The sequence below is a fragment of the Perognathus longimembris genome, chromosome 20 (genome assembly GCF_023159225.1).
Source record: "Perognathus longimembris pacificus isolate PPM17 chromosome 20, ASM2315922v1, whole genome shotgun sequence".
NCBI classification, from domain to species: domain Eukaryota; kingdom Metazoa; phylum Chordata; class Mammalia; order Rodentia; family Heteromyidae; genus Perognathus; species Perognathus longimembris.
This window is the reverse complement of record NC_063180.1, coordinates 25,563,330-25,591,256: the sequence shown is the minus strand read 5'-3', so window position 1 is coordinate 25,591,256 and position 27,927 is coordinate 25,563,330. Positions and strand designations below refer to the sequence as shown.

Here is a 27,927-nt window from a genome sequence, read left to right as displayed (position 1 = left end):
GCCGTCCGGGCGGGCGGGCGGCGCGATGTCGGGGGAGGACGGCCCGGCGGCGGGCCCGGGGGCGGCGGCGGCGGCGGCCCGCGAGCGGCGGCGGGAGCAGCTGCGGCAGTGGGGGGCGCGGGCGAGCGCCGAGCCGGGCCCGGGCGAGCGGCGCGTCCGCACCGTCCGCTTCGAGCGCGCAGCCGAGTTCCTGGCGGCCTGCGCGGGCGGAGACCTGGACGAGGCGCGGCTGATGCTGCGCGCCGCGGACCCCGGGCCGGGCCCCAGCCCCGGAACCGAACCCGACCCTGCCGCCCCGCCGCCCGCCCGCGCCGTGCTCGACTCCACCAACGCCGACGGCATCAGCGCCCTGCACCAGGTCGGCGCCCCCACCCGCTCTCCACCCGGTGCCCGGCGCAGCCCGCCCTCTGATCCGATCCCCTCTCATCCGATCCAGCCCCTTGGCTGTAGTCCCGCCAGGGCCCCTCACCCGAGTCCAGGCCTTTCCTGACCATCGCTGACCGCCCGGTGTTGTCACTCGGGGCTGTCCTCCCCGTCCCAGAGCGCCCTCCACCTGGGTTGCCTATGCCACCTCCACGTTTCTGGCTGTCATCTTCCCTGAGTCTACCGCGTACCTCCCTCCTACAGCGCTGCCAGCGTCTGTGTCAGGCCGGCCTGGCTCCCCCTTTCCAGCAGTTAACTTCTTGCACCCAGCACCACCGCTCCCCGTGCCCAAGCCTGGCTTAGGCCGCCTCTGCCTAGGCCCCCCTAGCCTCTGCCTTGTGCAGTCGGTTGCTGCCTGAGGATGGTCTTTCCGAGGGGCCTCCCCCATCGCCCATCCCCAGCAGGTGCCTCCCCTGCTAGTCATCTCATGGTCTCCCTTCACTGGGTTCCTTCCGCCCCACCTCCTTAACTGGGGTTTGAACTCAGGGCCTTCCTGCTTGCTAGGTTGCAGCTGTTACCACTCGAGCCATGGCTCCATCCCTGGGTATTTGGGAGATGGAGTTTAGGGAACTTTTTGTGCTGGCCTTGAACTATGATCCTCCAGATCTCAGCCTCCTGAGTAGCTAGGATACAGATGTGTGCCACCCACACCCAATTTAGTTGTGGCTTGCCCACCACATGGCAAAACTGGTACACTCCTCCCTCTTCTAAATTGCCTGGAGCATTAATGGCTAGGAGTGTGGGGTCTGGAGTGGAAAGATCTGGAACTCCTGGCTCTGAGGGAGGAGGCTGGGGTCTGGACCCCTAGCCCTGAGGAAGGCAGGCTGAGGCTTGGACTCTTGAATGTGAGGGAGGAGGGCCAGGCCTGGATTCCTGGGTTCCTGATGCCCATGCCTCAGGCATGGTTCACATGGATGCCTACGCAGGGCCAGGTCCTTGAAAGGGAAAGGCCCATCTCCTTGCCTGCCCCCCCCTCCCTTTGCCATGGCAACGGAGTGGAAATAAACGTTCCCAGGGCAAGTGTGGCCCCCCTCTTGCAGCCTGAGTTTCCATGACTTCATGTTTCTGGCCTTGTAGTTCCCTCCTCCTACTGCAGATGAGTGGCTTTGGAGCAGTAAGGCTTTGGGGGGTTAACTTATCCTGAGAACCCGAGAGTCCAGCTCTGGGGCGATTCCTGCCTAGGCCAAGCAAGGCTTTCATCTTCCTGAGCACTCAGTTCTGAAGGGCAAGGAGATTAGACGGGATGGTCCAGTAAACCCCTACACACAGTAGGCCCACGGCCTCTGGGGGCTGCATTACTTAGCCTGGGCACAGAAGCAGTCCCTTTACCCCCACAGGGACCCTACCCCAGATCCTTGCTCTGTCCCCAGCAAATATTGGCGTGTATGTCCGTTATCTATTTTTTTTTCCTGTGTTGTGGATGGGATACATGGATGGGCATCTGTCTCTACCACTGTGTGGATATGAGCTCTGCCGTCCTGCATGGCATCTTTTCTCTCAAGGGTTGCATCCATTCAACCCCTGGAAAGGACTCACCCGTCTGAGGATGGAGGGGCCAGGGCTCTTTGTTGATGTGATGGCTGGAAGACCCATCCTACAGGTAGTCACTGTGGGTGGGGCTTGGTGTCACGTAGGTTTAGGAGTTCCATAGGAGGGTCAGAATGGCGACTTACATCTGCAATGCCAGCTACTTGGGAGATGGAAATTGGAGGAATCATGTTGTTCAAGACCAGCCAGGCAAACATTTAGGGAAACCTCATCTCAAGCTTAGCATATTGGTGCATGCCTGTCACCTCAGGAGATTGAGGACTGCCCTGGGCACAAGACCATATTTAAAAAATAACCAAAACAAAAAAGATGGCTCAAGCGCAAAGCCTTGAATTTGAACCCCACTCTCTTCCCACAGAAAGCCCCACACTAAGAACCCCACCCCTTCCCTCTGTCCTCTCCCACTCCTGGAATCCACTTGTATCTCCCCTGAGCTCCAGGTGCCAAGCTGGCTTGCCCTGGGGGAGCCAGAGGTGTCTTAAGGGACTGAGTGGCTGGAGTTCCCCAGGGCTAGGCCGGGAGGGCTGGCCTCTCTCGATGACCGCTGCTCCCACCCCCAGGCCTGCATCGATGAGAACCTGGAGGTGGTGCGCTTCCTGGTGGAGCAGGGAGCCACTGTGAACCAGGCAGACAACGAGGGTTGGACACCCCTGCACGTAGCTGCCTCCTGTGGGTACCTGGACATTGCCAGGTGAGGCATGGTAGGGGGGGACCAGGCCTCTCTGGGAGGGGGCTTGGGACTGGCAGTCCTGACCTTGCTCTGCCCCCAGGTACCTCCTGAGCCATGGGGCCAACATTGCTGCGGTCAACAGTGATGGGGACCTGCCCCTGGACCTGGCCGAGTCGGATGCCATGGAGGGGCTGCTGAGGGCTGAGATTGCCTGCCGAGGTGGGCCACAGGGTGTCCAGGAAGACAGCTTTGGGACTGGGCTGCCAGGGCTCAGAGGCCTTGTCATTCTCTAGGACTTTGTCTCAGCCTGGGTGAAAGAAATGGGCATCCCCCCACCCCCAGAGTAGTCATAGGAAGCCCCCCCCAGGGAAGTATGCAGTCACAGGAAGACCCCCCCCCAGAAGTGGGCAGTTGTGGAAGCTCTCCTGACATTGCACAGAGCGAGAGCACATGCTGGTGCGGTTGCCATTTCACCATGTCACTGATGAGGAAATAAGAACGGTGGGACGTGGTCGTGTCCTGTGGGGCACAGAGGGGCACAGGGCCTGAGACTGACTGAACCCCAAAGGGCATTGTACCCTGAAGGGCACTGTGCCCTGGCTGCTTCTGGTGGGGCCAGGCAGGAGTCAGGGCCCATCTGACCTTCCTTGTTGCTGCCCAGGGCGGAACAGCAGTGGGTTCAGCCCAGATCAGGTGAGTCCCACCTCTCACCTGCCTTCATCCTCCCAGGCGTGGATGTGGAGGCTGCCAAACGGGCGGAGGAGGAATTGCTACTTCATGACACCAGGTGTTGGCTGAATGGGGGGGCCATGCCAGAGGCCCGGCACCCCCGCACAGGGGCCTCTGCCCTGCATGTGGCTGCTGCCAAGGGCTACATTGAGGTGATGAGGTGAGTGGGTCCACCTGTTCCTTCTCACTGTCTTCTTATCTATGTACCTGAGGCTATGTGTTTCCCTCAAAATGCAGCTATATATGAACCCACAGGTTTTCATTGCCGTTCAGTGTAAAACAAATTGGAATTCGTGGCCTGTGACCATGGGTTCTTTAGCATTATCTCATTTATTACTGACTCCCTGGCTTACCTGTATTATAGTCAGAAAGTAGGTGAGATACCATCACAGCCTTTTAGATTTGTGGAGGTTAGCCTTCCGTCACCCAGTGTATGAGCTAGAGGAGAGTGGAGGCAGTACGGTGTCCCCTGGAGGGTCAGCTGTGGTGCAGATCTTCTCTACCCTGGCAGGGTTCCCCTGTTCGTTCCGTCAGGTACTGGAAGAAACATGCCAACATTTTTTGGCAGACTTGTGAACTTTTCCTCTGCCTCCTTGTCGTTCTGGTATTTTTTTTTCTCCTAAAATTTTTTTTTAAATATATTTGAAGGCTGTATTACTTGGCACATATGTGTTTGTTTGTTTGTTGCTTTTTGGTTTGGTCTGTCGTGGGGCTTGAACTCAGGGCCTGGGTGCTGTCCCTGAGCTGTTTTTGCTCAAGACTAGCACTCTACCACTTTGAGCCACAGTGCTACTTCTGGTTTTTGAGTGGTTAATTGGAGATAAGAGTCTCCAGGGGACTTTTCTGCCTGAGCTGGCTTCCAACTGCAATCCTCAGATCTCAGCCTTCTGAGTAGCTAGGATGACAGGCGTGAGCCACTAACTCCCGGCTGCATATGTGTTTTGCACATGGCAGTTCATATTCTTCCTTGTCATTTTCATCTCCATCACGGGTGTTGCTTTGCAGTCCACTCACCTCATGGTAGAGGAGTTGGGGCTGGTTCCCCACTCACTTTTCAGGTCCCTTTGTTGCTTTTTTTGCGATTGACACTATTGTTTTCACTTGAAATGGAATGAAGATGAGTCTGAGGCAAGTTTTTTTCTCCAGTAGAGTGAGAAAGGGATCACACCAATTGGGACAGGCAGGTGGTGAGGTCCCTGGGTATGTGGGGGGAGGGAGGAGGATGACACTCCAAGCACCATCATTCTAGGATAGCTGGGTCCCAGAATCTGTTGCCCCAAGATTGCCTTTGGCTTTGGGGTCTGGCAGAGGATGCATTGCATCCCCTTCCTCTGGGGGCACTCTTGCTCCCCACTGGGAACTTCCCCGTCTGATCTTGGCATTTGAGGAATGGGTTTGGGAAGCCATCTGTCAGGCTGCCTGCTTGTGTGAAGAGGCAGCAATCAGAGGACATAGGAGGAGCCTGGTGCTGTGGCTCTTTGGCCAATGCAGAGATGTTGAATGTTCTACCTGGTGCCACTGGCCACAGTGGCCCTTGGCCCAAATGCCCCATCCTGGCCCTTGACTTCACCCTCCCTGGCCCCCCAGGCTGCTCCTCCAAGCGGGCTATGATCCGGAGCTCCGGGATGGCGACGGCTGGACTCCCCTGCACGCAGCCGCGCACTGGGGTGTGGAGGATGCCTGCCGTCTGCTGGCCGAGCATGGGGGGGGCATGGACTCGCTGACCCATGCGGTGAGAGCTGTGCCACGTGGCAGAGGGGGTGGGGGTCAGAGGCTCCCTCACCTGCTTGATCATCTGCCCTGTACTCCCTGGCCCAGGGGCAGCGTCCCTGTGACCTGGCTGATGAGGAGGTGCTGAGCCTGCTGGAGGAACTGGCCCGGAAACAGGAGGACGTGAGTCCCACCCTGCCCCGGGAACCTCCTCTCCCCACCTTGGGACCAGTACTTGGGAGGGCTGTGGACAGGGCATCCCTGGGCAGCCAGAGGTGCTGGGAAGGGCAGGGCTGAGTGCATTCCTGAGGGGCACCAAGGGCTGAGCTGGAGAGGAGGTAAGCACCTCTCCTTGCAGATCGGGGGTAGCAAAGGCTGCCCTGAGGGTAGGGAGAGGGCAGCTCAGGGGCTGAGTCCCAGAGCCCAGACCAGGCACCTCTTCCAGTTGCTGCTGGCCAGGCAGAGTAGATTGCAGAGCCGTCTGTGGCCAGAGTGCCTGCCCAAGGCCAGGCCAGTGTGGCCATGCATGCTGGCACTCCAGCTGGCACTGAGGGGGCTGGCCAGGGCCCCACGAGTGGTAGTGTTGCCAGCATTCTCAGCAGCCCCTTCCCTTCCTTGCAGCTTCGGAACCAAAAAGAGGCTTCTCAGAGCCGAGGCCAAGAGCCCCAGGTGCCCTCAAGCAGCAAACACCGAAGGTAGGAGGAGCCCAGGTGGGAGGCCAGAGGGGCCCCCCTGTCTCCCCTTCAACGCATTCTGCCTCTCAGGAGCTCTGTGTGCCGCCTGAGTAGCCGAGAGAAGAACTCCCTCCAAGACCTGTCCAAGGAACGCCGGCCTGCTGGGACAGGGGGTGCCCCCATTCGAGATGATGATGATGGGGAAGAAAGCCCCACAGGTGGGAACTGGTCTGAACTCCTGGGTCTGAGGGAGGAGGCTGGGGTCTGGACCCCCGGGTCTGAGGGAGGAGACCAGGTCTCGGCTCTCCCAGGTGCTGTGTCTCCCAGGTGTGTCACATTCTGTGACTCCTTTCTGTTTGCCCCACAGAGCCGCCCTGTCCAGAGCCAAGGGCCCTCAATGGCATGTCCTCCCCACCGTCCCCAGGTCCCAAGAGCCTTGCGGTGAGCTGGGCCCCACCGAGAGGTTGTGTGAAACCGGGCTGGCGGTGGGAGGTTTGGGGGGCAGGTAGACTGCAAGTTTGGGGAGTGAGTCGACTGCAGGTTTGGGGGCAAGTAGAATGGTTTGGGGTGACAGGTGGACTGAAAGTTTGGGTCACTGTCTTCCTGGCAATTGAGCATAAGCCCCAAGCTGGCAGGGGAGGTTTGCTGGTCCCGTGGGTGGCCCAGGTTTCAGGAGAGGACACTGATGTGACATTCCTCTCTCCAGCTGCCAGAAGGGGCTGCCTTCCCCCAGCGCTTTGGTCTCCAGAAAACAGGCAGCTCCAGTGCCCTGGGTCCCTTAGAAAGGCAGGGGGTTGAGGGAGCCCCTCGGGCTGGGCTGCAGCGCTCTGCCTCCTCCTCACAGGTGGAAGGGACCTCCACTCAGGTGGGTGGATGGAGTGGAATCTCCACTCTGGTGGGTAGGTGGGGCGGGACCTCCACTCTGGTGGGTGGGCAGGGCGGGACCTCTACTCTGGTGGGGGGGTTGTGTAGAGCAGGACCTCCACAGCCTGCCTTGTGGCAGGGAATACCTCGCTAGCTCTTCTCCATGCAGGTCAGGGAGCCACGACTTGCCAGGATTCACCCCACTCCCTCCCGGAAGGTTCTGGAACCCACTCCTCTGTAAGTCCTGAGGCTCCTTGGGGTGGGAAGGCTGGGTCAGTCCTACTGGTTCATGATACTGGACAAGTCTTTCTGCTCCCTGGGCCTCCTGACTCCCCGTCCCCTAACCACACTGCCCTAGTTTCCCTTTTGGTATGTCAGACACACAGTAAAACTTCCAAGGCCACAGAGGTCTGCTTCCCTCTGCCCTGCCTCCCTCCTCTTCTCTCTGTTCTCGTTCACACCCCCAGAGCTGGCTCTGTCCCTGTGGCCCCCTGAGGGCCCTCCCATCGAAGGAGAGGCACAGGTCTCTGAATCTCTGTGTTCCTAGCTTGGTTGTTTGTTTTCACTGACGTTCTTTACCCTCCTGTGCTCCCGGGTTTGTCTTTGCTGAGTTGTCGGTCTCAGCGGACGTGGCTGTTCTGCTGTGTGCTGTGCTCAGCACAGATCTCCAGTCTGAGTGGGTGTTGAATCATGAATCCACACAGGTCTGACTCTGCTGGGCCCCCTCCTCCTCTGGAGCACTCCTCTCCCCCCTGCGGAGGGGGGCCCATGTCCCCAGCCAAGCCAGATGTCCCCACGGACTCCCGGGACCGGCGGAGGTAAGGCCACCTGGGGCTCCCAGGGCTGTGGTGGCTCCTGTGTGACTGTTGAGGTCTGCCTGGAAGGTGAAGCCTTGGAGGAGGCAGGGCCCCAGGGGTCATACCTAAGTGCCCCATCCTTCCTCAGGTCCTACCAGATGCCTGTGCGGGATGAGGAGTCGGAATCCCAGCGCAAAGCTCGCTCCCGCCTCATGCGCCAGTCCCGGAGGTCCACTCAGGTCTCCCGAGGAGGGCTGTGCCTGTACCCCTGGGTCTGAGGGAGGAAGCTGTACCTGAACCCCTGGGTCTGAGGGAGGAGGCTGTGCCTGGACCCCTGGGTCTGAGGGAGGAGGCTGGGGCCTGGACCCCTGGGTCTGAGGGAGGAGGCTGGGGCCTGGACCCCTGGGTCTGAGGGAGGAGGCTGGGGCCTGGACCCCTGGGTCTGAGGGAGGAGTTTGGGGCCTGGGCCCCTGGGTCTTCAAGAGGCAGGGCTCTGTCCCCTGACTGCCCCTCTCCTGCCAGGGCGTGACTCTGACAGACCTGAAGGAGGCCGAGAAGGCTGCAGGGAAGGCCCCAGAACCAGAGAAGTCATCCCTGCCCAGCCTGGTGAGCAGGGTCAGGTGAGCGGCTGTGGGGTACCGGCTTCCGGGTCCTGACTGCCCCCCTCCTACCTGTAGGACCCATCCCGGAGGCCCCGCGTGCCTGGCGTGGAGAATTCCGAGGGCCCTGCCCAGCGAGGTGAGGTTCGCCTTGGCAGAGTGACTGGGCCGATGACCTGCTCCCTGCAGACAGGAGCCTGGCTGGGAGCCCGCAGCACAGAGGGAGACGCCGCACACTCTGATTCTTGCCCCTTCCCCAGCAGAGGCGCCCGATGGGCAGGGCCCAGGACCACTGGCCGCCAGGGAGCACAGCAAGGCCAAGGCCGGCAAAGAGCGGAGAGGGCCTGCGGAGGTGAGGGTCCTGGTCCATGGGGAGGTGGGTCTGGGGATGGAGTGGAGTGTTGACCTCTCTTTTTCTGCCTCTTGTCAGGGGGAGGAGGCGGAGTTGGCGGACCACAGTCCTGAATGCAGGTAGGTGCATGGGGCAGGGAGGTCTGGTTGGTTTGTAGGATCTGCATCCCTGATGCCTTTGCCCCCTGTGCCCCTGGCCCCTTCACAGCGCTGTGGACGGCAGCTCAGCCCGCAGGCAGCGCTCGCAGCGGGATCTCAACCCTGAGCCGCAGCGAGATCATGAAGAGTCCGACGGAGGCTTCCGAAAGGTGCAGCCTCACCCCAGCCTCCCATGCTGCCCACACGCCTCCTTTCCTGCCTCTGCTGGCTGGGGCTACCCCCGCCCCACCCTGCCCCTGCCCTCCTGACCTGGCCTGTCTCCCTCGCATCCAGCTATACGCAGAGCTGCGCCGGGAGAATGAGCGGCTACGAGAGGCCCTGACAGAGACCACGCTGCGGCTGGCACAGCTCAAGGTGGAGCTAGAGCGAGCCACGCAGGTGAGAGCTGGGCTGGCCTGGACACTGGTGCCCAGCTGTGAGGGGCAGGCCTGGCCTTGGAGCTGGACCCTGCAAGAAAGATGAGCATCTGTGCATCTGGTGTGACTGGGGGCCTGGGTCAGAGCCCCAGACACCCCAGCGCACGGTGGGCTGGTGCCATGCTGACCTGGGCCTCCCCTGTCCCCTCCAGCGGCAGGAACGCTTTGCTGAGAGGCCAGCACTCCTGGAGCTGGAGAGATTTGTGAGTGGGGACTGCTGGGGTGTGGGCAAGCCTTAGCCTACTCCTAGTTCCAGCAATGGGTGCTCTGACCTTGCCCCTTGTTGCAGGAGCGCCGAGCCCTGGAGCGCAAGGCCGCAGAGCTGGAGGAGGAGCTGAAGGTGGGTGCTGGGTGCTGGGGGCTGGAAGGGCCCAGCGCTGTGGGCAGACAACTGATCCTGCCCTCTGCCCCAGGCCCTGTCCGACCTCCGTGCCGACAACCAGCGTCTCAAGGACGAGAATGCAGCGCTGATCCGGGTTATCAGCAAACTGTCCAAGTGACGACCGCAGAGTGCCCGCACTGTATTTATGCAGCCGCTTCTGACACACGCACCCCTCCCCCGTGACCACGAGTGACAGGGCTCCGGGGACGTCCCTGAGAAGCCATAATCTCCTCTGGGGACCTCAGGACCCAGAGGGAAGCACAGAGGCCCCAGGAGCCAAGGGGGCCCCAGGCCAGGAGGGAGGTGGGGGGCTGAGCCAGAAAGGGGGATGTTGCCAAAAGGAGACTGGGGCCAGAGAAGGGACCAGGAGGAAGCAAGGACCAAGAAGCCAGGATCAGAGTGGCCACTGGGGTCCCACCTCACGTGTGATGCCACCCCAACACCCCCTCCCAAGCAGGGATCCAGGAATGTGCCAAGAGTCCTGCCTGCCTCTGCCTGGTAGGCTTGTATATAGGGCCCTGCCTCTGCCAGGTGGGCCTGTACATAGGGTCCGTGTGCAATAGGGAGGAATGTTTTCTATTTTTGCTGCCCCCTTCCCACCCATTGCCTGGGGAGGGGGAGAAGGTATTTTCAAGACAAAGCACAGGCACAAATAAAAATGGTAACATTGCCACTCAACGCCTTCCTCCCCAGTAGGGGGATGGAGCTGGATGGGTGGGGGCTGTTCCGTATTTTGGTGCTCAGGTTTTATGTATCTGTGACCAGACCACTGGGTCATCTGGGCAGGGTGTTATAGGTGGATAGGAGCTAGTTCACAGGTATGTGGGGGCACTCCAGAAGCAGCAACTTGTCCGAGTGGGGGCCCTAAGTGAGATGGAAGCAATTGGAGGTGAAGTGGGAGGGTCCGTTGGGGCCATGGACATGGGTGGGGAGCCCAGGCTGCCTTTCAAATAGATTGGAGCCAGTTGTCAATATTTAACATTTGAGATGACTTGCACAGAGCAGTCTAAACATGGGAAGCTGTGGCTGTAGGAATACTTCCATCCTGTCAGCAGAGGTTGGAGCAGCACATTTGTGACCCATGCCTGGCCGTGCTCTGCTCCCAGGCCCGTCTACTGCTGTAGGTGTGGTGGTGAGAGTGGCAGGCAGTGCGCGGGAACTCAGGTGCATGCCGGGGAAGGGGCCCAGGTGGGGTGCACGTGTGTGGGTGTTGTGCAGTGTGGTCTGGGAGGCAGATAGTTGAGCATGATGGAGTGTGATCTGTGTACCTGAGTCCTTGGTGTGGGGGCCACTTTTGCAAAGTCCCTGGGGTAGAAGCAGGTGTGACGTGTTAAGATGTGATAAGAAGTCACTGATAGTGCTGTGTGGGCCAGGGCTCTGCTAAGGATGTAAGCCCTGGCCAGGTTTGGCCATCATGCCTCCATCCAACTGGGATCTTAAGGGAACATCCTGGCTGCTGCACCGAGAGTAAACTGGAGGTTGGGGGTGACGGGCAGCTACAGGTGAAGTCCCAGTAGGACAGGATGATGGCCCAGAGTAGGTGATGTAGTGAAGGTGGTAAGAAATGGCCAGCTGGCTTCTTCACTGTTTCCTGCAGGCTTTTTGGCCTGGATCATGGACCCTCAGGGGCTTATTAGGAAAGAGTATGAACAGGATGGTTTCTGTAACTGTTTGCATTTCTGGTTCCTCTACTAGAACTGAGAAGTGGCAGCTGGGAATGGTGGCCCATGATTGTAATCTCAGCACTCAGGAGGCTACCACAGAGCTAGGGCATTCCAAGCAGAAGGAAAGCAGGCCCTGAGGCTGGCCATTAGCCTCAGGCTGTAGGTGCAAAGCTGGAATTGGAGTTTATCCCATGGGTCACATGGAGCCAGCCATGCCTTTGGTTTGGGGTTGAGCTGGGCTTGATGTAGGAAGGAGTCCTTGTCCCAGGAGGAAACTAGACATGAGGCACCCTGGCAACCTCAGAGCCCCTCTGGGGTCCACCTCCAAAGGGAGGTTCTAGAGGCCCTGGGACATTGCCAGGACACTGGGGAGGAGCCATGGAGAGAGAAAGGGCTGTTCTTCCTAAAGGCAAAGGAACACCCAGTCCTTACAGCCATCCTGGATAGTGGGGACGGTGGGGACTAGTCACAGGGCTTGCCAGGGGGAGCAGAGTCACAGTGTACAGGAATCCACAGCATACAGAAGAAGCATTTTCTGTGGCAACCTCTGGAGGGTGGACAGGTGGAAAAGTGGTATTGGGGTACTAGGAGACAGGGCTCCTCAGGGTATTTGAGCTGGGTAACTAAGACTGACTAGGAGTTCATCAGGCTTAGAAAGGCCATTCTGACCAGCCAAAACATCAAGTGTGAATACCGGTGGCTAAAGTGCCCAGGGAGTGAAGAAGGGCAGGACCAGAATGTAGGGGGAGCTGGGTTGGGAATTTGGCCTAGTGGCAAGAATGCTCACCTCAAATACATGAAGCCCTAGGTTCAATTCCTCAGCACCACATATATAGAAAATGGCCAGAAGTGGCGCTGTGGCTCAAGTGGCAGAGTGCTAGCCTTGAGCAAAAAGAAGTAAGGAACAGTGTTCAGACCCTGAGTCCAAGGCCCCAGACTGGCAAAAAAATGTAGGGAGAGCTGGAAAGCTAAGCGGCTGGAGAGACGGGCAGTGTGCCGAGGGGCTCGCGGAGAACGGCCTGGTGCCTCCTAGGTTGGAACCTGAGTGGGAGTCTCTAGTTAGTTCGGACGTCTCCCTTGAGGCTCAGAGGGCACAGTGGGCCTCTGGGGCGCCGGATAGTCAGAGGGGACAGCAGGCGACACCGTGGGCTAAGAGGAGGCTGTTTATAGACTGGGAAGCTTATCGGTGCGTCCAGAAATGTCCGCCCGCTCTCCACTAGTGGGCGGCCCACGGGCTCAGGGCGGGGCCGGCAGCGTCCTTCCGGGGATGTGAGTTCACTCCCCGCGGGGTGAGTGGGTGTCCGTGGTCCCTTGCTCTCATCACTCTTTGTGGATGGGCCAGGGGACTCAAATGACCCCCGTCTTGGTCTCGCCTTCCACCTTCTTCTTCTGCTTCTCCATCACGGCTTCCAGCTCTGACACTTTCTTCTTGTCCTGGAGGGCGGGCGGATCAGCACATTCCGGGCAGGCTGGCCGGCCAGCTCCGCCCCGCCCCGCCTCACCGGGACCCGGGACGCTCACCTCCCGCAACGCCCGCTGCACGGTGACCTGGCTGAAGACCCGCGCCCCCTCCTCGGGGCTCACCGCCCGCAGCTCTTCCTTCTGCAGCGAGAAAAGCTGCGCCCCGGTCAGCACCCCGAGCGCCTCCACGGTCCTACGCGCGGGCGGGGGCGGGGTCAGGCCAGCCAGCCAATCACTGCCCCATCCTGCAGGCCACGCCCCTAGCACGACCAATTAGCTGCACCCTAGTCTCCAGGCAGGGGCAGGACGTCCGGGGCTCCAGGCGAACCCTTCGCTGGGGTACTCCGTGGGGGGAGGGGAGGCGGGGAGGGGCTGCTACTCTCAGTTCCGCGCCTCACCCAGGACGAGGCTCGGGCTCCACTCACCCCGAGCTGAAGCCCTTGGCCCGCAGCCAGGCGCGGACCTCCAAGCTGTCAGAGCTGGGGCTGAGCACCGACTCCGGGGCGCGGGGCCCCGGGGCGGCGCGGCTGGGACACGGGCGGCCCTGGGCCAGACGTGCCTGCAGCTCCTCATTCACACTGAGCATCTGACTGAACTTCTCTGCGGGTGGGACACCGGGAGGGAGAAGAGAGGGGGACACACACTCGGTCACGCCTCGGTTTCCCAACCTGGAAAGCAAGGACGAAGTCCGTTCCCGTTGGTGTCCCTCCACTCACCCTTCTCGTTGGGGTCCAAGTTGTTGAGACTGTCGCAGCTGTTCCAGTGGGGGCGCGCAGGAACAGGGGCTGGAGCAGGGCCTGGCGGGGGAGGCGGGGTGCTGCTGTCCTAGAGGGAAGGAGGAGAGTAGCTGGGTCAGGAGAGGCTAACGAGCCCAGCCCTCCTCTTCCTCCTGGATAAACAGCCCGCAGATCAACCCAGACCCCTGATTCTCATGTCCCCCACGCCCAGGATTGGGAATCCCCCTCCCCTCCTCTCCCTGAAGACCTAGGAGTGTGCCCTGGCTCACCAGGCTTCCTGCAGAGCTTTGGCTGCGGTTCACCTGGGGTCCGGGGTGGGGAGTCAGGATATTGTAGGGAACATACCCCTCCTGACCCTGTTGGTCCCGAGCCTTCCACCACTTGCGCTTGTCATCCAGGATCTGAATGGGGTATAATGGAACAATTCAGTGCCTGGGTCTGAAGCAATGGCTGGGCTGGCTTATTCTAGCATCTCAGGTTCCCCCCCCCCACCCCGCCCCTCTAACCTCCAATACATCCCGATGCTTGACTGAGAGCTCACTGCTATTTCGAGCCTGGAAGTCATAATTACACAGGACCCACTTTCTGGCCGGCTCCGGTTCCGGCTGTGGCTCAGCTTCCAGCTCTGGATCTTGGTGACTGAGGAGAATTGGGAAGGTTGTGGATTAGGAGGCAGCCAGCCTCACTGGCACGGGCTCACTCTAAGAGCTGGGGTTAGCATCAAGCAGGGGCTACAACAGCCAAGTGGGTAAGGTTAGAACATTAATAGAGATTAGAAATTGGGATAAGAGCTTGAAAACGTTTTGCTTGTCTCCTGGCATGGCACTGTGCTGCAAGCTCATGATGTATGTGGGTTTTACCATCACTCCCACTCTATGGGGGAAGTGAACCAGCTGCTATCTATGTGCCTGACTACATACTAGGTGCTGGGCTCCTTGATGATCAGTCACACACATAGTAAAAACAACAGCCAACACTTATGCCAGGCACCGGACAAAGTCTGGCCAATGGAGTCTTCTAGTGTCCTGGATAGAATCATGAATTTTAGGGCTCTGTCCTCCAGTTCTTTCCTCCCTCCAAGAGCTCATTATAATCTCCAGTTTTTCTGGAAGGAAGATAAGACAAAAAGCTGAGAGCAAAAGAGAGAGAGAAGTGGCTGGACACCTCTCATGTGCAGCCCATGTTTGGAGAACTCCTCCCTGAGGTGCATGCAAGTGGCTTTGAACCCAAGCCAAGCCACAGTCTTGAGCTCTTTGCTAGCCCCTACAATACCACAGGCTCTTCGCCCTTCCCAGACGGGATTATCAATGTTCCTCTTTCCCAGGCAAAGAACTCAAGGCTAGAGAAGGTGAATGAAAAGCCCAGGTGCCAAGATCTAGAAGCACAGAGGGGGCCTTGCAACACCAGGCAGCCAGGAGGAGAATTGGCTCTTGACCCCCAATGAGAGGGACCTCAGTTTGGATCAGGCCTACCTGTGCAGGAGAGAGGGGGGGTCTTCAGGGCCGCGGCGCCCCCTGTGTGGGGCCGGCAGGTCCCGGCATGCTGTCCGAACTGAGACCCCTCTGTTGGGCCCTCACCCAGACCCCCATTCATCTCCAACCTCACTGGCTTGTTCTCTCCTCGTCTCACATCCATTTCTGCTCTGAACTCTCCTTGCCCCAGGACCCTAGAGTTCTAGCCTCTCCCTGCTTCCTCCGTGAGAGCCCAGATGCTGGACCCCACAGCTTAGAACCATGGAGTTGGATTCCCTAGGCTTTCCCTTCCCAGGAATCCAGGCAGAAGTCTAAGTCTCTGGCATCAAGTTTTCTCAACTTTTGGCCCAGAGAGGTTTCTAGCCAGCACCTAGCATGGACTTGGGCTATTTCCTTAGAGCTTTCTAAAATGGGAAAGTTCTCAGCCTTTACCTCTCTCAGAGCCACAAACAAAAATACTAATTAACTTTCTACAAAGCTAGCCTTTAGGTCCTTAAAGTCCCAAATATGAGTCTTCAGGACCAAAGCACTTCATTTGAGTTCTTCATGTCTACTTTCCTGGCTTCCTTCCTCTAACACCCAGGGCTCTATCCCTGGGAACCCGGACATCCGGACGTGGAGCTGCCCAGGCCCCTCAAACACCAAACAGCACCCTTCCAGCCTTCTGAGAGCACAAGGATCCTAACTCTCAGATTTGCCCACTCTCAGCCCCTTCATCCCCAAGCCTCAGGCCTCCAGGCCTCCAGGCCTCTATTCCCTCCTCCCTCCAAACCCAAAGCCTGAGCTGATCCCCTTCTCCCTCCTACCTCCCCCCCCCCCCGCCCCGGCCCCGCCTCTTCACCACCTCACCCACCTGCAGGACGATGGAGGGAAAAAGAGAGAAAAGAGGGGTGTGCAGTCAGCCCAGGAGGCCCTGGGGACACACCCCTCCTGGATCCCCTTCCCAGTCCTCCGTGGAGTGGACACTCACCCATTGACAGCGACCTGCGGGGCGCTTTGCTATGGGAAGTAGGAGAGCCTGGGTGAGGGGGCTGCACCCTGGACTAACCGACCCCAGTCCTGCCATATCACCTGGGGGGTACACAGCCCTGCCCCGCAGCCCAGGCCACACCTGCTGGCGCCGCCGCTCGTGTTGTAGCTGTTTCTCCACTGGGTCCTCCCAGGCACGGCCCTGTGGGTCAGTGGCGGGGGGCTCCCAGCCGCTGTAGAACTCGGGGCTGTATGGAGTTCCTTCCTCTGGGGGCAGCTCCAGCCTGTAATGGGGGACAGATGGCTTAGAAGCTCTAACTTCCGCTCTACCCAATGATTCGAAGTCTTCGCCCAACTCTGCCCGACCCGCCCTTTAAGTTCCACTCCTCCAATCAATTTAAGTTTCTGAATACATGGATACCGCTGTAATGCCCTCCTGGCCTCTGAATTTCACCTCTGAGGTAGGCGACTGGGGGCGCTTTCTAGCTCTAGCATCCCATCTTCAGACTTACACAAGCCCCGCCCCTTCCTCGCGGCCACGCCCCTCGAGTCCTTCCACTGTTTCCCTAAGCCCCGCCTTAGGGTCCAATTGGATCGACTAGTGATGCCGTAAAGCTCTCCTTCACGTGAGTGTGGTCATTCCTCCAATCAGATCCTGGCATTTGCCTCCACCCCCACGCTCCTTAGCCACACCTCCTTACTAAGCCACGCCCTCTCCCCCGCTGCGCCTCCTCACCCTGGGCGGGTCCACGAGTCCCCCAGCGAGTTCCACAGCTGGCTCTCACGCGGAGTGACGTTGTCCCGCAGCAGCGCCACGGCCTCGGACGTCAGGTGCGGCCGCCGCACGCTGCTCGCGAACTCAGGGCCTCCCGAGGTGTTCACAATCTGTCAGGGGGACAGGTATGGGGGTCGGCCACCCACCCCTCGGGGAGCCTAGCCTCCCTTCCTCGCCGCAGGCCGGACACGCAGGCCCGGGGCGGCTCTCACCATCTGCAGCGGCCCGAACAGAAAATGCAGAAGCTCCGGGGAGGAGGGGTTGGCGATGTTGCCGCGCAGCCGGGCCTGGGGCGGAGGGAGCGCGTTGGTCGTGCGGGGATCGGCCGGGGTCACCGCCCCTTGCCGCCTCCCCCAGGGCGCCCAGGGGTGGGCTCATCCTCACCAGCAGGCTGAAGGCGTACTTGATCTTCTGGAGCACGTCTGTGTACTCGGCCTCGGAGGGCGGCTTGGCCCGCAGCGTCAGCAGGCCCTCTGTGGAGTGGACGTAGCATGGTCATGAGGGGAGGGATGACACCCAGGGAGATCATGGCAGGCGGCAGGAGCTGGACCCGGGGAAGGAGGGCATTCTGCTCAGGAGCCCACAAGGTCCCCTTACCCCCAGCTGCCCGGCGCCGGGTCCGACGGCCTCGCTCTCGGTGCTCCAAAACACGAGAGGCCTCGGCTGACTTCTGCAGCCTGGACACGAAGCTTTCCACGTCGTCGAACACGTGGTTCAAGATGTCCTGAGGGGCCAAGGATGGGCATGCTAGGTCGGGGCTGAGAGCCTAGACACGCCCGGGGAAGGCCACGCCCCCAGCCGGGGACAGGGACCACGCCCCCAGGACCTGCCCTGCCCCAGCCCGTCCGGGAGGCTCACCACGTCTCGCTCGGCCTGCAGATTGGCCAGCTCTGGACCTCGGGGACCCAGGTCCGGGGAGACCGGGTCAGCGCGGCTCGCCGTGGACGCCCGGCTGGGCCTCCCCGTCTCCTCCACCTCGGGGACAGGGTCCACCTGGGGTCTCCCGCGGTCCAGGGCCAGCTCTACCGCACTGATCACAGCGCGCACGGAAGGACGGCGCTGCAGGGGTGGGGTCTCGGCGGCCGGCCGGGGCCCGCGCAGCAGTTCCTCCTGGGTGGCCCTGCGGAGGGAGAAGGGGAAACTGAGGCCCAGCCAACCGCGGAGAGGGAGTCCGCTTCCCAGGGAGCTGTGCCCTCCAGCCTCCTCACCTGAGCGCCGCTGCCCTGCGATCCCCACGGCCAGAACGGTGGTTGTGTAGGGCACCCTGGATGTCTTCTCGGATCAGCTCCGCCTGCCAAGCAGGCTGTCAGGCCACTCCCCCTCGGCCCAGACCACGCCCCATGGGTCACTAATTGACCCAGCCCAAGGCTTCGAGTGTCAACGCTCACACGAGGTGACCCAATCTAACCATGGAGAACCGTGGGGAACTGGCACTGGAGTTTGTTCCCTGTCCTGGCCCACAAGGCCTGCACCCTTGTTCTGGCTGCTCCCCAGATCCAACTGGCCCTCAAACCCCTCTCCTTTCCAGAGCAGCCTCCTCCTTCCCCTCCCTCCTCTTGCTCTAACTCCGCCTTGGCGCATCGGCCCCGCCCACGCCACGAGGCCCCGCCCCTGTCACGCCCCTAGCGAGATGCCCCACCCCACAGCACTTCGCCTCAAGACAGGCCACGCCCCTAAGATGCTCCTCCCCAAATATAGGCCATGCCCCAAAAGGCTCCTTCCCAAGCCAGAGACCACGCCCCTCTGATGTCCTGCTCCTTATGTAGGTCTTGTGAGGAAAGGCTCCGCCCCCAAATTAAAGGCTCCGCCCAACACAGGTCTAGGTTCCAGAGATCCCGCCCCAAATTAGAGGCTCCGCCCAGTTCCCCCGCAAGGCCCTGCTCGGGAGCCCGCGACTCACTCCGAGGCCCAGGCCCTGGAAGAAGTGCACGTCCGGCTGCGCACGCTCTGGCTCCTGGCACACCAGGAGCAGCAGCGACCGGCTCCGGCCTGGCGGCACCACTGCGTCGCAGCGCACGATGGCGCCCAGCGGGTACGACTCCAGCTCCTCCTGTGGGATGGGAGCGGTGGATAGCGGGGTACACGGAGGCCGATGACACTGCCCGAAGGCGCAGGCGCGGGACGGCATCAGGAGGGTTTAGGGAATTGCCAGAGTGCCTGGAGCCAGCACAGGCCGGGGTTCTCACGGGGCGCAGCCCAGCCGTGTCCCACCCCGCTGTCCCTCCTCCCCTCCACTTCCCCCCCCACCCCCGCACCTTGGCGACAGGGTCAAGCAGTGTCACACGGTCGGGGGACACGCGAAGCAGCATCTCCTGCGCCCAGACGCGGCCCTGGCTGTCCATGAGGGCCAGCTTCCTGGAGGCATCCTCCACCGTGTGCACACCATCCTCCTCGCCCAGGCAGAAAGTCACCAGATGCTGGCCCACCATGGAGAACAGGAGAGACAGGGTGAGCTTCCTCCACACAGCCTTCCACAGCTGCCTGTCACACAGACGGGGCCCCCGCGGCCAGGCCCCGCTGGTCCAGGCCATGGCTGCCCCCTGGTCATCAGGAGAGCTGCTGTTTGTCCCTGAGGCTGGCAGCACTTGTTCCGAGGAAAGTCAGATTTCAGCGAGGCCTGTTTCTCTCTATGTTTGCTTTGTGCGCGTGTTTTTGAGACTTTTACTATGCAGCCCAGTCTAGCCTCATACTCACCATCCTCCTGCCTCAGTTTCCCAAGTGCTGGGATAACAAACCTGTACCACATCAACAGCCCGGCCCAACGAACAAACCTGTACATCACCAGCCTGTCCCAACACTTCTCAACAATGTTACAGGCCCACCTATTTCACAGAAGACAACACCCCAAACTCACATTGACATGATACTGTGATACATCAGCCATAACCACAGTGGAGTAACGTTTCCTCTGCTCTAGGAGACAAAGAGACAGAGAGGCTACGACTGGACCCTCTGTCCTCCCTCTCCACTCAGACCCAGGGGTCCAGACCCCAGTCTCCTCCTTCAGACCTAGGGGACTAGACCCCAGCCTCCTCCCTCAGACATAGGGGACCAGACCCCAGCCTCCTCCCTCAGGCACAGGGGACCAGCCCCCAGCCTCCTCCCTCAGACCCAGGGGACTAGACCCCAGCCTCCTCCCTCAGACACAGGGGACCAGCCCCCAGCCCCCTCTTGTCCAAAACCTTCCTCACAGGTCCCAGTGCCCTTTGGCCCCCAGCTCACCATAGATAGACTTGGCACTTGGTTTGGGGGCAGCTTCTGGGCTGAAAAGAGAATGAGAGGACTGAGGGAAGATCCTACAAGAACCCCAGGCCAGGCATCAAGACCTCACTCATGAAGCTATGAGGACCTATGGAGGGTTTCTAGCTAGTCCAGGAAGGGCAGGGTCTAAGCTGGTGTTTAGAGACAAGTAGCAAGGTGTGGTACTGTTTGTGTGGGCAGTGTAGTCTCCACTGTCAGGAATACCTGCCTTCACCCCCTTCATGCTACCTCAGCCCCAGAAAAACCGGGGAATGGAGGGAGCTTAACCTTCCCTGCCTCAGTTTCCCATTTTGTCACATAGCACCTGCCTGGTGGGGCTGTATATAGCCTGGGAGACAAGCACAGAGGTGTTGCTCACTACATGGGAGTTGGTACCTTGAGAGAGAACTGCCTCCCACCTCCCACCCCTAGCCCTCAGGCTCCGCTGGTCCCAGTCTCCTGTTTCCTTTTTTTTTTTTTTTGGTCATTTGTGAGGCTTGAACTCAGGTCCTGGGCACTGTCTCTGAGCTCTTTTGCTCAAGGCTAGCACTCTACCACTTTAGCCACAGCGCCACTTCTGGTTTTCTGGTGGTTCATTAGAGATTAGAGTCTAACAGACTTTCCTGCCTCGACTGGCTTTGAACCAAGATCCCCAGACCTCAGCCTCCTGACTAGCTAGGATAACAGGCATGAGCCACTGCCACCTGGCCCAGTCTCCTGTTAAGAAGAGCTCTTAAATCCCAATCTCCATGACATCCTGGAAGCTCAGAACAGAGCTGGTGGGTGGCTGAGACTTCCTCTCATGGAAGTCCTGCCCTACCAGCAGTGTCCACACAGCTAGGTTACCTTGGGGGCTGGGAAGCTCACTGTTTCCTATGTCACCTCAGACGGCTTTGTCCCCTCAGCCCCTTCCGAGAACCCCAGGTCCTCATTATAACCTGATTTTCTAGCAAAGGGCTGATGTTGAAGACGCAGAGGGGGACAGATGTGGCTGAGGCATGGAGGGGGGGGTTCCCGCCTCCTCCCATCAGCTTTGAAATCATCCCCTGTCCCATGAGAGAAGCCGAGTTCTAGAGGCAGCCAGGGTCACGCCACGGCCCAGTGTGGACATGCGTGTCTGGACCCCACCCCTCTGCTGACCGCAGGCTGGCCCTTCCTCCTGAGTGTCCCAGCCTGGGCTGCAGCAAACAGGATTGGCAGGTGTGGGGGAGGGGGAAGGGAAGGGGAGCGCGGGGAGGGGGCAGCACTTACCCTGAGGTGCTCATGGTGCCAACCTGGGAGCTCCTGCCCACCTGGAGGTGTCAGGACGGCAGAGGATGTGAGCATTTGACCTGGCTGCAGAGACCCAGTCCCACCAGCTCCTCCCTCAGACTCAGGGGTCCAGGCCCAGCCTCCTCCCTCAGACCCAGAAGATCAAGACCCAGCCCTCCTCCCTCAGATCCAGGGATCCAGATCCCAGCCTCCTCCCTTACACCCAGGGTCCAGGCCCAGCCTCCTCTCTCAGCCCCAGGGGTCCAGGCCCAGCCCTCCTCCTTCAGCCCCAGGGGTCCAGGCCCAGCCTCCTCTCTCAGACCCAGGGGTTCAGGTCCAGTTGTCTTCTCTGACTCAGGGTCCAGGCCCAGCTTCCTCCCTCAGATCCAAGGATCCAGATCCCAGCCTCCTCACTTAGACCAAGGGTCCAGGCCCAGCCTCCTCCCTCAGATCCAGGGGTCTGGCCTCAACGTCTCCCCTCAGGTAGTGGAATCCATTTCTCCAGCCCCCCTCCAGGTCTCGGGGCTCCTCACCTGCCCAGCACTGTCCTGCTCTCAGCCCGTCTCCTCTCCCCTTCTCTCCGGCCTCTCCTGGCTCCTCCTCTGCCCCCTCCCGGCCGTCCTCCTCCGCATACCAGGGCGCTCACCTGGCACTGCCCGCTGAGCTGGCCGGGCGGGGCTGGGCGGGCTCAGGAGCCAGGAGCCAGGAAGCTCCCGGTGTCCGCTGTAACAACAGAACCAGGACAGCAACAGGGTGATGTTATGGGTCCTGTGAATGCTCCCTGCTCCCCAGGTTCTCTAACACACATATGTGGGAACTCAGAGAGGTTAGGCCACCAGTGCAGGTGTCCTGGTCACAATGGGGGTGCAGTGGAGGATTTGAGTTCAGGGCATGAGTCTGTTCAGGGCCAGCTTTAGTCCCTGCTTGGGGGGACTCCTGGCCACTGAAGCCGCAGTCTCTCAGAGCCCTTCCCCCACCCCAAAATGTCCCTCAAAAACATCATCTCCTGTGGCTGAGCATGGTGGTGAACTCTTGGAATCCCAGCACTGGGAAGGCGAAGGCAGAAGGATGATTGATTACATTTGCTTGGGCTATGTAGTGAGACTGTCTCAAAAAACAAAAAGAAATAATAGCAAAAGTCACTGGGTATTTTAAGAGTTTGGAGAATATCCATGACTTGGAAAGTATTTTTGTGACTGATGAAATCACTGGGCATGGTGGTGCAAGCCAGGAGGTCGAGGCAGGGAGATCATGAGTTCAAGTCCATCCTGGCCTATGCAGGGAAACACTCTCACACGCATGTCCACACATGCACATATACACACACACACCTACAGTGTTGTGCTAGCTTTATCCCTGTGTCATGAGTGGGTCTCCACTTCACGGATGGGGAACTGGCTCGGAGGAACTTGTTCAATTCTGGGCACACACTGGCTATGTGGGAAACTCGGAAGAAAACCTGACACTTGGGCCCAGTGGGGACCATGACACCAACGCTCAGTCCTCCCCTTCATCAGTGGTTCCCCCCCCCCCCCGCCTCTGTCTCTCACAGGGACCACTGCAGTAGCCATCAGTGGCCCCACTCACCCCCTCCACAATGGGCACCCGACCCCACAGTCAGGATCCCATTCTTCGGTTCAAAACCCACCCGTGTCTCTTTGATTCCCCCTGGACAAAAGTGGGCATCTGTGAGGACCTTAGAGACTCAGCTTGGATCTCATCTCTTCCTCTGCCTTGATCTGTGAGTTTGTACACTGGCTCCCCTCTTGCTCCTGGAACCCCAGGCCCCATCCTGCCCCAGGACCTTGGCACTTGCCATCCTCTCCTGGTAGAGTTCTCCCTGCATTTCCTCCTGGTCCTAGCTCCAATGTCACCTTCTTACCATCCTGGTTAAAATAGTGCCTACCCTGCCCCTATTCTGGTGCTCTCTCCCCTACATTTATTTATCCTACATTCCGCTAGTGCCTCCTATACCATGTTACCTGTTTGTGTGTTTACTCTGTGCTACTTCGATTCCAATGGCAACTTGAGCAGGGACTAAGTGTGCCCCCTTCCGCCGGGGCCAGGCCCAAGCGGCAGCTGCAGCCTTCAGGAAGCTGGATGGAGCTTGTTGATAGCCATGAGCCCTTGGTGCTTGTGTTACAGCCTGGCAGGTCACTTGCCACATGTCCACACCACTGTGACAGAAGCCAGAAAAGGTGCAGCCTCGCTCCTCATTGATGGGGGAAGAACAGAGGGAGGAGGACTGGACCCTAGGTCTGAGGGAGGAGGCTGGAGTCTAGACTCCCTGGTCTGAGGGAGGAGGCTGGGGTCTAGATTCCCTGGTCTGAGGGAGGAGGCTGGAGTCTGGACTCCATGGATTGAGGGGAGGAGGCTGGGGTCTGGCCTCCTAGGTCTGAGGGAGGAGTGGGTCTGGCCTCCTAGGTCTGAGGGGGGAGGCTGAGGTCTGGACTCCCTGGGTCTGGGGGAGGAGGCTGGGGTCTGGCTCCTCACTGGGGGCAGTTCAGGATGCCCTGTCTGGTCTGCCCAGCAGTGCCAGTTGCCCAGAGCAGAGGCTGATACTGAAACCGGAGCTCCACCCGCATGCCTGGCCTGAGCCTCTTTCCTCCTTCCTTCCCAGGGGCAGGGGGCCCCGCCCTCTCTCCACACAGTGCCTTTGATTCCCAAATACCTGGGGGCCAGGCCCAGGCTGCCTGACTCAGTCCAGGGTGGAGGCTGCAAATCTCAGGGTTGGACAGTGGCCAGCGCGATCCAACCCGTCCAGCCCGTGGCCACCTCTTGTGGTGGAGTGAATGTGTGGGTTCCTCCCATCCATGCCGATGACATCTCTAAGCCTGAGCTTGCCCCCATGCCCAGCTCGGGGTACTGTGTTTCCTGAGCTGGGTTTCCCCTCCAAGTTTGAAATTCCAGTTGAGAGGCTGATTTTTCCATCATGGTTTATTTGACATGATTACTCTGGCATTCCCCCCCCCGCCCTTACACCCCAGACTGTGGGACTTGATGAAATCTCACAAGGAAAAGATATACTTTGGTTATTTAATGCATAAGGGGTGTGTGTGTGTGTGTGTGTGTGTGTGTGTGTGTGTGTGTCCTGGGACTTGAACTTAGGACATGGGTGCTATCCCTGAGCTTTTACACTCAAGGCTGGCACTCTACCACTTGATCCACAGCTCCACTTCCAGCTTTTTGGTGCTTAAAGATAAAAGTCTCATGGACTTTCCTGCCCTGCTGGCTTCGAGTCCCATCCTCAGATCTCAGCTTCCTGAGTAGCTAGGATGGCAGATATGAGCCACTGGCCGCCTGTCTATCATGGTTTCTGACCTGTACCCTGGGCCTTCAAGAAGAAAGTCTTGTAGAGGAAATGGACCTGATGCCATGTGGAGTCACAATTCTTGGGGTGCGTACAAACAGAGGTGGCATCAGACACTGAATTACCCCCAGAGAAATTCCTCATGCTGCTTTGGGAGAGAGGAGCAAGGCAAGGAAGCCTGCCCTGCTGTGCCAACCAGGTGGGGTTTTGGAGGGTGAATAGGAGTCTTGCAGGGTAAAGAGCAACATTCTGAAAATTGGGGGTATTGTACACAACATCCTGAAGAGATGTGGGTGGACAACTGAGCACCTACTGCAGACAGGGGAGGATAGGTGAGGCCAGTGCCCAGTGATGTCTCCAGGGAGGGTGTGGTGGATGAAGATCTCTGGAGGAAAGGGTGGATGAGGAGGAGGTGGAGGGGGCAGCAGGGCTGTGGAGATGATTTCAGGCCGGGGGTGACGGTGGGAGGGGGGAGGGAGACACTCATTGACAGACTGGACACTGACAGGTCAGTGAGACTCAGATGTTTGGCCAGGCCTCCGAGTCCAGGCTCGGAGCTGTCAGGAAGGTGGGGGTGGGGTCACTTAGACGGAGGAAGCAGGGTTGTCACCTTGGTAGCTCAGGGGACAGGACAGGTTTTCCCCGGCGGGGGGGGGCGTGGGTGGGGGTGGGGTGGAGGGGCCCTGAGAACCGGCCAGGCAGGAGCCAGGGGAAGCAGCTCGGGGGCGGAGCAGCCTGGGGGCGGGCGGAACTGTTTCTTCTCTGGGAGGGGTCCACGTGGAGCTGTAGGTCCTGCGGGCCTGGGCTAGGGTGAGGAAGGGGACAGAATTCCCCGCGGACCTGAGTGTGGATCCCCACTTGACCAATACAGCTTGCTGGGGTTTGAACTCAGGGCTGTGCCTCGGCTCAGCAGGAACTCTCCCACTCTGACCACGCCCACCACAAGCCACTCCCACACAGGCCACGCCCACACTCACGCCTCAGTTCTAGGCCTCTGGCTCTCAGCTCTCTGCCCCTCAACTTGTTCTCCCCGAGGGACACTGGTCTTCCTAGCTGATTCTCTGGCTGGGACCGTGGGGCTGAGGAGGAGGTCCAGACAGAGCTGGGGTAGCTGGGTGTAGAGTTAGCTGTTGTATCCTGGGCACCAAGGTGGGCTCTTAACTCACCTACAGACCTGCAGTGTTTTATCCCGGATTCAAAGGAGACTCCAAGACAGTTAATCGGGCTAGGATTTTAATATCCCCACGGTGTCAGCACTCCACCATTCGGGGAGCTGGGTGCAGCTCTGAGCTTCAGTAGGGCTGGGTTTTGGGTTTTAAAAATTTATTGTCAGGATGATGTACAGAGTGGTTACAGTTACATGCTTAAGGTAGTGAATACATATACGTTTCTTGTCATACCTGTTATCCCCTTTCTCATTTTTCTCCCTCCTCCCCCCAGCCCCTCCCCCCACTCCCCTTGCTTTCTTATTTTTTTTCCAAAACCAAAATTTAAAATAAACGGAGAGCCTGTCCTTAATGTCCATTGTCACTTTAGTCTACAATGCTTATGTCCTCTATGATTAGTAACTGTAAACAATTCCTTCCAGCTCAGGTGATATATACATATACATCTCTTTTGTTTCACGTAATCTGTTCTTTCTTTTTCTCTAGTTTTTCCCCCCTCCCTGCTGCCCTTGAGTTGCTTAGTTTGTTCTCCTCAGTAGGGCTGGGTTTTTAAAGGTGAAAACCACACAGGTGATCAGCAAGTTAGGCAAAGCAAGCAAGCAGACATTAAGAAGCAGAATTGGCAATTAATGATTACAATTATGGTGAACAAGGTAATATTGACCAGAACACATTCCAGGTTTCCTGGGCTCCTCCCAAGTTTTACCCAATTCCAGTGACCCTGTGTTTAACTCCCTAATTTCATCACAGTCTGGATGTTACAGTGGCCAGATCTGTGGTCCCAACACTCAGGAGACAGAAGCAGGAAGATCTAGGGTTCAAAACCAGCCTGGGTTACATAGTTCTGCAGTCAGGTGCTTGTTCTTCAGTACCTCAAGCAACTGGCATTCTCAGCCTGAGCCACACGTCAGTCCCTTTGTGTGTTGCTTTTTTCTGAGGGCCTTGATTTATGCTCAGGCTGGCATGGACTGTGATTCTCCTATCTGTGCTCACTCTGGTTGTTGGGCTGACAGGCATGAGCCACCACATGGCTGTGCATAGAGACACCCTGTTCACAACAGCCAAGGTAGGGAATCAGAGCACAGGTTTGTGGGTGAATGGACACAGAAAAGATGGTCCATATACACAATAGAGTTTTAGCCAGGCATGGAAATGAATAAAATGATGCTATTTGCATGAACATGAATGGCATGGGAGATCATCAAGTTAAGTGAAAGACAAGTATATGTTTTCTCTCTCATGTGGAATCTAGACTAGGGAGGGAAGATGTGTGTGTGTGTGTGTGAGAGAGAGAGAGACAGACAGACAGACAGACACAAGACACAGGATGGGGTACATGGGAGCCATAGGCCACAGAAGGACAACTTTCTCAGCACCTGGGACAGCACCCAGTGCTTATCAGGAATTTGTAAACATCAACTCTGTACAGGGGTGCTCAGACATTCCAACCTGACAGGGAGTGTCTGGGAAAGAAGTAGGAGGCCTCAGAGGAGGGAATTGGCTCAAATTGTCCTTTTTATCTCAATCTGAGCAGCCAAGATTACAGGCCAGTGATCTACCAAGGCATGGCCAAGTTGAATTTCTTATTTACATAATTCCTTTTTTTCCCCCCTCCAGTCCTGCGGCTTGAACTCAGGGCCTGAGCACTGTTCCTGAGCTTCTTTTGCTCAAGTCTAACATTCTACCACTTGAACCACAGTGCCGATTCTGCCTTTTTCTGTTTATGTGGTACTGAGGAATCAAACCCAGGGCTTCATGCATGCTAGGCAAGCACTCTACTACTAAGCTACATTCCCAGCCAATACTTACTTGCTTTTAGATTTAATTTTGTGTAAGGTTGATTTATTGCTTATAGCATCTCACTACGAGAGAGCCAAGCCCGTGAAGAAGCTTCCTACATTTATTTCTTTTCAAACGACCAGCCACACCCTCAGTATATAGATGCTTAGCTGGGTCACGCACCTGCTGGGGGTTTTGCCAGCAGGTGGATGAATGGGATTTAAGGAGCTCTGTATAATTGTCACGCCCACCTCAGGGAGTTCCCCCGTCCTTGCCAACACTGGGAATTACTGGAGATTTCAGCCCTGCCAATCTGATAGCTGAGATATTATCAGTCTTAATGAGCTCGCACGTGGGCATGCTGGGCAGGTTCTCAGCACTGGGATATGTCCTGTTTACATGTATCTCTCTCCCTCCCTCCCCTCCTTCCTTCCTTCCTATTTCTCCCCTTCCTCCCTACCTTTCCTGTTTGGGGAATGGAACCCAGTGCACTTTCCCCCATTTCTTTGGTACAGGGTTTGAACTTGGGTTCTCACATTAGCTAAACAGGACTTCTTACCACTGAGACACACCTCCAGCCCTGATATTTTTGCTAGGTTTTTTGTTTTGTTTTGTTTTTGCCAGTCCTGGGGTTTGAACTCAGGGCCTGAGCACCGACCCTGGCCTCTTTTTGCTCCAGGCTAGCACTCTACCACGTGAGCCACAGTGCCACTTTTGGCCTTTTCTGTTTATGTGGCGCTGACAACTCGAACCCAGGGCTTCATGCATGCTCGGCAAGCAC

At 58.5% G+C, this 27,927-nt stretch overlaps 2 protein-coding genes across 8 annotated transcripts; one reads left to right on the top strand and one right to left on the bottom strand.

Moving 5' to 3' along the window:
- The first annotated feature begins 10 nt into the window (after positions 1 to 10).
- On the top strand, positions 11 to 9,992 carry Ppp1r12c (protein phosphatase 1 regulatory subunit 12C). Of its 3 annotated transcripts, none has more exons than XM_048330181.1 (22): positions 11 to 358; positions 2,532 to 2,662; positions 2,742 to 2,860; positions 3,371 to 3,530; positions 4,958 to 5,102; positions 5,189 to 5,263; positions 5,702 to 5,775; positions 5,845 to 5,972; positions 6,122 to 6,195; positions 6,461 to 6,598; positions 6,788 to 6,855; positions 7,323 to 7,436; positions 7,564 to 7,654; positions 7,938 to 8,021; positions 8,093 to 8,153; positions 8,275 to 8,366; positions 8,445 to 8,485; positions 8,574 to 8,673; positions 8,798 to 8,902; positions 9,093 to 9,143; positions 9,230 to 9,280; positions 9,354 to 9,992. In XM_048330181.1, exons 1-22 carry the CDS (start codon positions 26 to 28, stop codon positions 9,438 to 9,440), a joined length of 2,322 nt encoding a protein of 773 aa, XP_048186138.1. In that variant the 5' UTR covers positions 11 to 25; the 3' UTR covers positions 9,441 to 9,992. The 3 variants fall into 3 exon arrangements, with proteins under 3 accessions (XP_048186138.1, XP_048186137.1, XP_048186136.1); XM_048330180.1 differs by having other exon boundaries at positions 6,461 to 6,619; positions 8,278 to 8,366; XM_048330179.1 differs by having other exon boundaries at positions 6,461 to 6,619.
- A 2,144-nt stretch (positions 9,993 to 12,136) lies between these two features.
- Positions 12,137 to 21,452, bottom strand: Eps8l1 (EPS8 like 1). Of its 5 annotated transcripts, XM_048330189.1 has the most exons (20): positions 21,425 to 21,452; positions 20,892 to 20,932; positions 19,623 to 19,663; positions 19,255 to 19,313; positions 18,656 to 18,817; positions 18,301 to 18,450; positions 17,609 to 17,691; positions 17,259 to 17,520; positions 16,998 to 17,124; positions 16,785 to 16,873; positions 16,613 to 16,687; positions 16,362 to 16,510; positions 15,768 to 15,909; positions 15,627 to 15,655; positions 13,691 to 13,823; positions 13,454 to 13,585; positions 13,164 to 13,272; positions 12,873 to 13,047; positions 12,508 to 12,640; positions 12,137 to 12,420 (listed from the first exon to the last, which is right to left on the bottom strand). In XM_048330189.1, the coding sequence occupies exons 2-20, from the start codon at positions 20,903 to 20,905 to the stop codon at positions 12,334 to 12,336; spliced, it is 2,151 nt and encodes a 716-aa protein (XP_048186146.1). In that variant the 5' UTR covers positions 20,906 to 20,932; positions 21,425 to 21,452; the 3' UTR covers positions 12,137 to 12,333. The 5 variants fall into 5 exon arrangements, 3 of the variants coding, with proteins under 3 accessions (XP_048186146.1, XP_048186145.1, XP_048186147.1); XM_048330188.1 differs by lacking the exon at positions 21,425 to 21,452 and having other exon boundaries at positions 20,892 to 20,937; XR_007208398.1 differs by lacking the exon at positions 21,425 to 21,452 and having other exon boundaries at positions 12,319 to 12,420; positions 12,508 to 12,603; positions 20,892 to 20,939.
- Between the last annotated feature and the right edge of the window lie 6,475 nt (positions 21,453 to 27,927).

Coding starts and splice junctions, on each gene's coding strand:
- Eps8l1 (XM_048330189.1), bottom strand. Junction 13,048..13,163: donor CTTGGACCCCAACGAGAAGG/GTGAGTGGAGGG, acceptor TCCCACCCGCAG/AGAAGTTCAGTCAGATGCTC. Junction 12,641..12,872: donor GCCAAGGGCTTCAGCTCGGG/GTGAGTGGAGCC, acceptor GCCCGCGCGTAG/GACCGTGGAGGCGCTCGGGG.
- Ppp1r12c (XM_048330179.1), top strand. CDS start 26: ATGTCGGGGGAGGACGGCCCGGCGGCGGGCCCGGGGGCGGCGGCGGCG. Junction 359..2,531: donor GCATCAGCGCCCTGCACCAG/GTCGGCGCCCCC, acceptor TCCCACCCCCAG/GCCTGCATCGATGAGAACCT. Junction 6,196..6,460: donor CAGGTCCCAAGAGCCTTGCG/GTGAGCTGGGCC, acceptor TCCTCTCTCCAG/CTGCCAGAAGGGGCTGCCTT.